Genomic DNA, 10,282 nt, shown 5'->3' with positions numbered 1-10,282 from the left:
TATCTTGCTCCCAAAGTCCACCTCCTCAATTTGGGATGATTCGTTGTCTCTTCAGGTGTTCCACAGATGCAGGGTACATCAAGTTGATTGTGGAGCATTAATCCACTGCTTCTGAGGCTGCTGGGAGAGATTTCCCTTTCTCTTCTTTGTTCGCACAGCTCCGGGGGTTCAGCTTTGGATTTGGCCCCGCCTCTGAGTGTAGGTCGCCTGAGGGCGTCTGCTCTTCACTCAGACAGGACGGGGTTAAAGGAGCAGCTGATTCGGAGCAGCTGATTCGGGGGCTCTGGCTCACTCAGGCGGGGGTGGGGGGTGGAGGGAGGGGTACGGATGCGGGGCAAGCCTGCGGCAGCAGAGGCCAGCGTGACATTGCACCAGCTTGAGGCGTGCCTGCGTTCTCCCGTGCCTGCGTTCTCCCGGGGAAGTTGTCCCTGGATCATGGGACCCTGGCAGTGGTGGGCTGCACAGGCTCCCGGAAGGGGCGGTGTGGAGAGTGACCTGTGCTCGCACACAGGCTTCTTGGTGGCGGCAGCAGCAGCCTCAGCATCTCATGCCCGACTCTGGTGTCCGTGCTGAGAGCCGCGGCTCGCTCCTGTTTCTGGAGCTCCTTTAAGCGGTGCGCTTACTCCCCTCTCCTCGGGCACCAGGAAACAAAGAGGTAAGAAAAAGTCTCTTGCCTCTTCAGCAGCTCCAGACTTCTCCCGAACTCCCTCCCGGCTAGCCGTGGTGCACTAACCCCTTCAGGCTGTGTTTACGCAGGCAACCCCAGTCCTCTCCCATCCGACCGAAGCCTGAGCCTCAGCTCCCAGCCCCCACCCGTCCAGGTGGGTGAGCAGACAAGCCTCTCGGGCTGGTGAGTGCTGGTCGGCACCGATCCTCTGTGGGAATCTATTCGCTTTGCCCTCCGCACCCTGTTACTGCGCTCTCCTCCATGTCTCTGAAGCTTCCCCCTCTGCCACCCGCAGTCTCTGCCCATGAAGGGGCTTCTAGTGTGTGGAAACCTTTCCTCCTTCACAGCTCCCTCCCACTGGTGCAGGTCCCGTCCCTATTCTTTTGTCTCTGTTTATTCTTTTGCCCTACCCAGATACGTGGGGAGTTTCTTGCTTTTTGGGAGGTCTGAGGTCTTCTGCCAGCGTTCAGTGGGTGTTCTGTAGGAGCAGTTCCACGTGTAGATGTATTTATGATGTATCTGTGGGGAGGAAGGTGATCTCCGCGTCTTACTCTTCCTCCATCTTCTCTTCTCTCTCTCTGTCATGATATTTTATGTGCAAAGCTACTTAATAGAGAATTTCACAACCCTTGAGATACCCATCAGTTGAAGGAACAAAAGCTTTTCTTCATATATTTCTGTGAGTTAACCTGCTAAATGTCATTTTGATCTCTGTGGTTGTGATGTGAATGTGAGTGTGTGGTTTTAAATTTTATAACCATGGTGAATGGGAGAAGGGGATAAGCTTTCTTTGGTAATAAATTACCTTTAAGAAAATATGAGGCCTTCTCTGGTGGCACAGTGGTTTAGAATCCGCCTGCCAATGCAGGGGACACGGGTTCAAGCCCTGGTCCGGGAAGATCCCACATGCCACGGAGCAGCTAACCCCATGTGCCACAGCTACTGAGCCTGCACGCCACAACTACTGAGCCCATGTGCCACAACTACTAAATCCCGCGCACCTGGAGCCCATGCTCTGCAACAAGAGAAGGCACTTCAATGAGAAGCCCGTGCACCGCAATGAAGAGTAGCCCCCACTTGCTGCAACTAGAGAAAGCCCATGCAGCAACAAAGACCCAACACAGCCAAAAAAAAAAAAAAAGAAAATATGAATGACTGTAATGATACCAGTTTTGTCAGATGTTCACAGCTGTAACATGATTATGTAAGTTTGAACACTTCATATTGAAAATCTATAATAAATAAGAAAACTGCAGTGTGACATAATTAAAAGATCTTTGGATCCTGATGACCTAGGTTCAAATATTGGATCCACCATTTACAGTTTGTGTGACCTTGAGCAAGTTATTTGTCTCAGTTTCTTCATCTTTTTTTTTTTTTTTCTTTTCTTTGCGGTACGCGGGCCTCTCACTGTTGTGGCCTCTCCCGTTGCAGAGCACAGGCTCTGGACGTGCAGGCTCAATGGCCATGGCTCACGGGCCTAGCTGCTCCGCAGCATGCGGGATCCTCCCGGACCGGGGCACGAACCCATGTCCCCTGCATCGGCAGGCGGACTCCCAACCACTGAGCCACCAGGGAAGCCCCGTTTCTTCATCTTTAACATGGAATAAAAACACTTCGTTTACACAATTTTTAAAAGATTAAAGATGCTTAGAAAAGGGGAACTTTAATAACTAGTCCCTGGCTATAATGAAAAATTGATTCACTGAAATTCTGTTGAACTTTCCATTATAGCTTAACATGCTGAGAAATTCATTGTTGCTGGGTGTTTTGTTTCATTTTGCTTTGTTTTAAATTAACCATGAAAGATTTCACAACATTTGAAATAGAAAAATAATGAGTTAAATTTTATTAGTGTGAGCGTATTTTGACTGACACCACAGATTCTTTCAGGCAAGGTATAAGAAATTCATTTCTTTTTTTAGGAAATGGAGTCTAGTTCCTCAGACTACTATAATAAAGACGATGAAGAAGAAAGTTTGCTGGCAAATGTTGCTTCCTTAAGACATGAACTGAAGATAACAGAATGGAGTTTGCAGAGTTTAGGGGAAGAGTTATGTAGGTGAGTGAGTAAAATTACGTGTACAATTCTGAGTAGGACTTTAATTTATGAATGTAAAATGTGTGAATATCATTATTATATGATGTGTTTCTGATGTGTCCAGAGAATAATGTTCTATAATTAAAAAAAAATAATTTGAATATAACTTTCAGTTTAGGAAAAAGAACTATTAGAGAAGCATTTACGTATTAAGGCCTTTAATATATTAGGACTCAGTCCCTGGTGGCACAGTGGTTAAGACTTCACCTGCCAATGCAGGAGACACGGGTTCGGGCCCTGGTCTGGGAAGATCCCACGTGCCGTGGAGTAACTAAGCCCATGCGCCACAAATGTTGAGCCTGCTCTCTAGAGCCAACGAGCCACAACTACTGAGTCTGCGTGCCACAATTACTAAAGCCCACACGCCTAGAGCCTGTGCTCCGCAACAAGAGAAGCCACCTCAATGAGAAGCCCATGCACCTCAACAAAGAGTAGCCCCCGCTCACCACAACTAGAGAAAGCCTGTGCGCAGCAACGAAGACCCAACGCAGCCAAAAATAAAAATAAATAAATAAATAAATTTTAAAAAATGTATTAGGACTCAGGTATAAAATATATGTGTAGGCTTAATTAATCTTTTATTATTATGACTGGTTTTTTTGAATCTTAAGTAATCCTAGCATAGAGGCTCCAGAAACATAGATTGCTAGTTTAAAACTAATTATGGTTTATTTAAAAATATAGTTGAAATGCCTTAAGTTCATTTCTGGGATCTGATTTTCAGCAACATTTCAGGTGCTTTTCTTTCTGTTTTCTTATTTAATGTATAGAAATTTAGAGTGAATACTTAAAGTACCTAAGAACTAAGATTTTTTTTTCTTTTTTTTCTAGTGTTAGTCCAAGTGAAAATTCTGATTATGCCTCTAATCTCTCAAGGTCTGAAAGGCTCGTTCTGGAAGATCTTTCTCAGCCTAGCCAGCTTGGACTTTTGAATTACTCACCTTATAAAAAAGTTTGTAAAATGCCCAATATTGGTACTGATTTTCAAAAAAAGCCAAGAGATAAGGTTATTATTTTTAGACCTGCCTACTTAAAAGTAGTTTTAGTTTTAGCTTTGTCTACTTAAAATACTTTTTCTTTGAGTTTTTTCTTGAAATATCTTATTCATGTTTTCCATAGGTTTTAGTACTCCAGACTCTTTGAATTTAAATATAATGGTTCTTGTTCTGTCCTAACAAGAGAGCAGTTATTTTGGTGTATTACTCTATTTTAAAACGTCTATATTTATTACCTTTTTGCAATTAAATACCTTGTTTTCTTAAGTAAATTGTAACCCCCTTGATTTTAGTACTGTACCATGTATGTAATAGGTAATCATGGCTTATTAAGTGGTTAAAGTGTACTTACTGTTTAGCCTGGATCAGGTGTTCCATTATCTCTAAATTTTGTGGATGATGTTAGACATCTTTCCTGGTCTTGAACTCACTCTCTCTTCCTCTTTTTTATTTGGCCGTATTATCTATCTCCCTATGTGTACTCCTCTTCCTTACTCAACTCTTTTATCTCCTTTTCCACCCTCTTCCTCCTATTTTTTATTACCCCATTGGCAGCATGCATATATACATATGGTTGCATATGTACATTATACTCTTTCTTGATAAAAATTTCCTCTTCCCACTTCAGAAAGCCAGCAGTTGATTTTCTTTTTGTAAGGAAGCTGCTTGATGAAGCTATCTGAGCCTACATTTTAGAAAATGAATTCAAATTCCATGTCTACAAAGATTATGTAATTTTGGGAAATTTGATCTCTACCCTAATTCAAATTGCTGATTGTTTTTATTATATATATGCCTTCATTGAAATCATTGTGTTTTACCCTAAGCAGAATCACAAGTTACATGACAAATCAGAGGAGGAAAAATATTGGTAATGCCTATTAAAGATAAAGGGCTAATCTCTTTGATATGTAAAAAGCTCCTAGAAATAAGGAAAAATCATCAACCCAATGGAAATATGGGCAAAAGACATGAATGGAAAAGGAAATTAAAACAAATAAAAAGATGTTCAATCTCAGTCATAATAAGAGAAATTCACTACCAGATTATTAAACATCCAGATATTTGACACTATTTTGTTGGTGATATTAGGGGGAAATAGGCATTCTCATACATTGCTGGTAGAAATGCAAAGTGATAAACCTCAGTGGAGAGGCATTTGGTAATATTTACCAAAACCACAAATGCATTTACCTTTAACTTGGAAATCCCATTTCTGGAAAAGTACCTGCATAAGTACAAAACAAGGCATTGTTTGTCGTAACAGAAGACTAGAAGTATCTCATTTGTCTAGTTGGTTGAATAAGCATGCAATAGAAACTGCAGCTAAAGGGGTTAAAAAAAAAAAGTGAATAGGAGTTTCTCACTGAATTGATTGTGGAGAGATTGCCAGGATATGTTGTTCAAGTGAAAAATGCAAGGTGCAGAACAACATACATACTCTTTTGGTTTTGTATTAGGAGCTATTGGAGGTGGGGTGGGTAATTTGTATTGCTTGTATATGCGTATGGAAACACTAGAAGACTAGGTTTAAGATCCTAACTTAATTAATGACTCTCCTATATAAGGAGTTTCCTATTTTTTGCTGATTGATGTTATATAAAAATTTATAAACAAGGAACTTGTAAAAATGGTTACCTATCTACTAAAGATGGGAATGATACTTCTATATGTACTTTTAAAAAATATATAATTCTGACTCTGAATTGCATAAATATATTATTCAAAAAAATAAAATTAAATCATGTTTTGAAAACCTCAACTCCCATGAAAATTAAAATAATTTATTGTAAAATATATATTCAAAAGAGTATAATAGAAATATACAAACGGTTAAATAATAATTTATCCATTTTGTTGTTTGTGGGCATTTCATTTCTTATCATTTTTATGTCTTTAATCTTCAGGTGCAAAAGTGTAAAAGTTTCTATCAGATTTATACCCAGGAGTAATATTGTTGAGTCTTAGCATGTTCAGCTTTACTGGATAATACCAAGATCTTTTCCAAAGTGTACCACTTTTTTCCAGGCTGAACTTATTTATGTACATGTTCACCAGCAGTGGAGGAGAGAGTGCTGATTGTCTCATATCCTCACCAGCACTGACTATCTTAACCCATTTTTCTGAGCTACTTAGTCATTTTATTGATAATTGTTCATTATTTCCATTAATTACATGTAATGCTGAATGAAATAATTCAAAATAAATTGTTCTTTTTCATTTTTCAGATGTCTTTTTCATCTTCTACCCCTGTGGATCAGGAAATCAAAAGTCTTCGAGAGAAACTTAATAAACTTAGGCAACAGAATGCTTGTTTGGTCTCACAGAATCATTCTTTAATGACTGAAATAGAATCTGTCCACTTTGAATTGACACAGTCAAGAGCAAAAGTATGTTTCTTGAAGTGGTGACTATGCCAACAGAAAATAATTGTAATCATCTTAAAATTTATAATTAGAAAAATATTCCTTGTATTGCCTTAATGTGTTATGTATAATAATTTTTATTATGATATAGTGTCAACATGTTATAGAATCAATTTTATGTGAATTTAATATCTGAAAATTATTTAGGGGAACTTGTATAGCCTATGCATTTAGATAAGTCATAGCTTCTTAAAATCTTAAGGTTATCAATTTGTGTGGTTTTACTTCGTGTACAAAGGAAATATATAGCTTACTTATCTTCCTTTTTAAAATAATACATTCTCATTGCTGAAAACTTCAAAAATAGAAAAAAGAAAAGGGAGAAAGATAACCCAGTTTCCACCATCTAGAAACTGCTTTTATTGGTTTATTACATAGTTAAATATTACATGTTTGAATAGTTTTTTTTTCCTGGAATTGTTTTATACTTCTTACATAGTCTAAGCAGTTCTGGATGCATTTACGTAGCTTTTCCAACAATCATTTTTTTTTTAATATGACTTCTTTTTTTAATATTTATTTATTTTATTTATTTATTTTCCTTATTTTTTTTGGCTGCATCAGGTCTTAGTTGTGGCACATGGGATCTTTGTTGAGGCATGCAGGATCTTTTCGTTACAGTACACGGTCTGCTCGGGTTTCTGTCTAGTTGTGGCGCTCAGGCTTCTCTCTAGTTATGGCGCGCGGGGCTCCAGGGTGCATGGGCTCTGCAGTTTGTGGTATGTGGGCTCTCTCGTTGAGGCGCACGAGCTCAGTAGTTGTGGCGCACGGGCTTAGTTGCTCCGCGGCGTGTGGGATCTTAGTTCCCCAACCAGGGATCGAACCCGTGTCCCCTGCGTTGGAAGGCGGATTCTTTACCACTGGACCACCAGGGAAGTCCCCAACAATCATTTTTTATGGTAGCATTATGTTTCCTTATGTGAGTATACCATAATTTAATTAATAACTCCCCTGTTTAAGTGGTTTCCTATATTTTTCTGTATGATTGGTATACAAAAAATTAGAAGAAACCAAAATGTCCAATAACAGAGACATGGTAAAGTAAATTATGATATATCCATATAATGGATTGCTACTAAGCTTTTTTTAAAGGTAAATGCAAAGTTGTTTGACTTTTATAGAACTTTGTAAGGTTTAAATGATATATGTAGAGGCACTTAGAATGGTATCTGCACAGTCACTACTCAAAAACTTACCTAAAATATTTAGTGGTAGAAAAACATTACAGAGCAAAACACATACACATACATGCACACACACAATAATCTGTTTTGTTTTTTATAAAATGAGCACGTGTCTATGTGTGTGTATGTATATAGATATACATATGACATATATCAATATAAGGACAGAAGGACTGCTCTACAATATTGTTGATAACTTTGGAAACGATTGGAGGGTCGTAGTGAAACTTTCACTATTTACTTTTTAGATGTATTGTTTTAAGTAGTAGAGTTATGGGAGGTCTTTATTTTTCTTTTGTACTTTTCAAACAAAACAGAGTACTATTGAGCCTAAGGAGAAAAAATGCTGCAGTGAACATAAAACTTTTTTGGTGTTTGGGATTATTTCTAGGTTGGATTTCCAGAATGGTCAAATCACAGGGAAATAATTTTTTCAGGCATTTATTGCACTCTGTCTACATTCAGTATTCTTTTTTTTTTTTTTTTTTTTATAAACATATCTATATTTTTACAAGCTTCCCTGGTGGCGCAGTGGTTGCGAGTACGCCTGCCGATGCAGGGGATACGGGCCCGTGCCCCGGTCCGGGAAGACCCCACATGTCGCGGAGCGGCTGGGCCCGTGAGCCATGGCCGCTGAGCCTGCACGTCCGGAGGCTGTGCTCCGCAACGGGAGAGGCCACAACAGTGAGAGGCCCGCGTACAGCAAAAAACAAACAAACAAAAAAACATATTATATTTTTAAATATCTTTGAGGGAAAAATATTTTGTTTTTCTTGGTTTCTTATGAAATTTACCTTTTCAGTGTGTTTGTCATTTAGATTTCTTTTGATGTGTCTGTTTACCTTTTCTGTTTATTAATTGTATTTTAATTTTTTAATCAACTATAGATTCTTTTTAAAGTCATAGAGGCTTAATTATTTAAAGTCTAAGAGATATTAAAAGAGTTTTGCTAATAATTACTGAACTATTAGCATTTTGTTCTTTTCTTTGAGCATGTAAATACACCAGTGTTTATTCTAGGCAGTAAGACAGATATTTGTGTTTTACTTCCCATCTCAGCATTTTCTAAATTGCCTAATAAAATATTTTTTAGGGAGGCTGCCTTTTCCAGGGCAGGTCTTAGCTTTGATGTTGCATATGTGCCACTATTGGAAACCTTTAGCTGAAATTCCCCATTGTGCCGATCAACATATTCATAATTTACCTTTTAGCAGTGTCTGTACAGTAGTTACACTTCTGGAGACTGGCATCTTGTTCTCTCTGAGCTTATTGCCCTTCAGACCTGCTGCCCAGCTGCTCTCCTGGGACTTCTCTTTGATGTTCTTCTAGGTTGGGTCTATTGTTTCCTTGATCCCATGTCATTTTTCCTGGTTTTCTCTTTCTTTAGTTGGAGCATGTTTTCTAGTAGCTTCCTTGTCTGTCTGAAATGTCTTACGTTCTCCCCCACACTTGATTGAATTCTAGGTTGAAAATTATTTTACCTCAGAATGTTTAGGACATTGCTTTCTTATCTCTATCCTCCAGTTTGTCTCTGATGCATCTGATGCCATTGTGAATTACTTTTCCTAGTGTGTAATATATTTTTTCATTTGTTTTTCCATTTATGTTTTTAGGAATAGACCTCTGTTATTTATTGTGCTGGGTACATGAAGACCCTTTTAGGCTGAAATCTTGTGTCCTTTAGTCCCTGAATTTTTTCTTATGTAATCCTTGATAATTTTCTTCACTCTGTTTTCTTTCTTCTATCTTTCCTAACCTGGATTGGTACTCTAAATCTTTCAAGTTTTTTCCTGGTATTTTCCATCTCTTTGTCTTCCTGTGATACTTTTTCTGTGATTTCCTCAACATTGTCATCCTATTGAATCTTTTATTTTGGCTTTCATAATTTTTCATTTTCCGGAGCTTTTTCATGTTCTCTGATTGTTTTGTATTTAATAACATCCTGATGCAGTATCTTCTCATAGCTCTCTGAAGATTTAATGATTCTGTGTGTTTGTGTGTGTGTATATGTTTGCCTGGCTGCTGCCAGTTGCTTTTTTCTTTAGTTTTGACCTCTGACTTTTGTGATAGAAGCTTTCAGATATTGGTGTTTTGGCTATTTGTATTTAAGAGAGACACTTAAATGCTCTTTGGAAGCTCTCTGTGCAAAGGTGAAGTTTGTTGTCCATTGGGCTTCATTTGTTGGTGATGGTTGAGAAGATGGCTCTTTTGTAGGGAGATATCTTCCTTCCCCCATCCAACATCCATATGTGAGGTCTTTTTCTTTGGAGCTCTTGAGTTTCTCCAGCAAAGAATTCTTTGATTTCTTACCTGTGGGGTAGCCCCAAATGAGGTGGGGTAGGAAGCTAAAAGCTGCCTTATTAATCTCTTTGTTTTTAACTCTTCCTCATCCCTGCTCATCATTCCATGTAATGTCTCAAGAGTCTCAAACCTTTCCTGTTCAGTTCTCCCGATAATAATAATAACTTTCTATCTCTTCTTGGTAGGCCATCATGTGACTCTTGGTGTTCTGAGAGTAGGAAAAGGAGGGACTTATCAACAGAGTTAGAACTATATCCCAAGTTTTCTATCCTGGACCTCATCCCTGCCCTGTACTATTATCTCATGCTTCCTTTTTGGGGTGATAATTAGTTCTCTTACTGGTATTCTTTTCCAGACACCATTTAGCTTGTGGATTTCTACCATCCTACCCTCTTCCAAGTTGTAGGATTACTATGCTTTTCTGTATTTTCTAGGTTTTCTCTAGTAAGCATGTATTCTAAAATTAGGTTTTAAATAATAACAAGGTTCAGTAAGTATTTTTATGTGATTTTAAATGATTTGGTCTTTGAAATTTAATTATGTGAAATTTATCTTTTTAGATAAATTTATCTTTTTTTTTTTTTTTTTTTTTTTTTTTTTTGGTATGC

General features: G+C 38.2%; 1 protein-coding gene across 11 annotated transcripts in view; it reads left to right on the top strand.

Moving 5' to 3' along the window:
* The window catches only part of CCDC18 (coiled-coil domain containing 18), a 187,763-nt gene that overhangs the window by 7,780 nt on the left and 169,701 nt on the right, over positions 1–10,282 (top strand). For 10 of the 11 annotated variants that reach the window (XM_055084457.1, XM_055084456.1, XM_028489120.2 and 7 more), the window contains 3 exons: positions 2,593–2,729; positions 3,600–3,774; positions 5,992–6,153. In XM_055084457.1, the coding sequence (XP_054940432.1) occupies positions 2,596–2,729; positions 3,600–3,774; positions 5,992–6,153 (471 nt within the window). In that variant the 5' untranslated portion in view covers positions 2,593–2,595. The remainder of the gene's footprint in view (positions 1–2,592; positions 2,730–3,599; positions 3,775–5,991; positions 6,154–10,282) is intronic. The other variant, XM_024119641.3, reaches the window with a different exon arrangement.

Source organism: Physeter macrocephalus, chromosome 4 (genome assembly GCF_002837175.3).
Source record: "Physeter macrocephalus isolate SW-GA chromosome 4, ASM283717v5, whole genome shotgun sequence".
NCBI lineage: Eukaryota > Metazoa > Chordata > Mammalia > Artiodactyla > Physeteridae > Physeter > Physeter macrocephalus.
The sequence above is the reverse complement of the archived record's forward strand: the minus strand, read 5'-3'. Positions and strand labels throughout refer to the sequence as shown.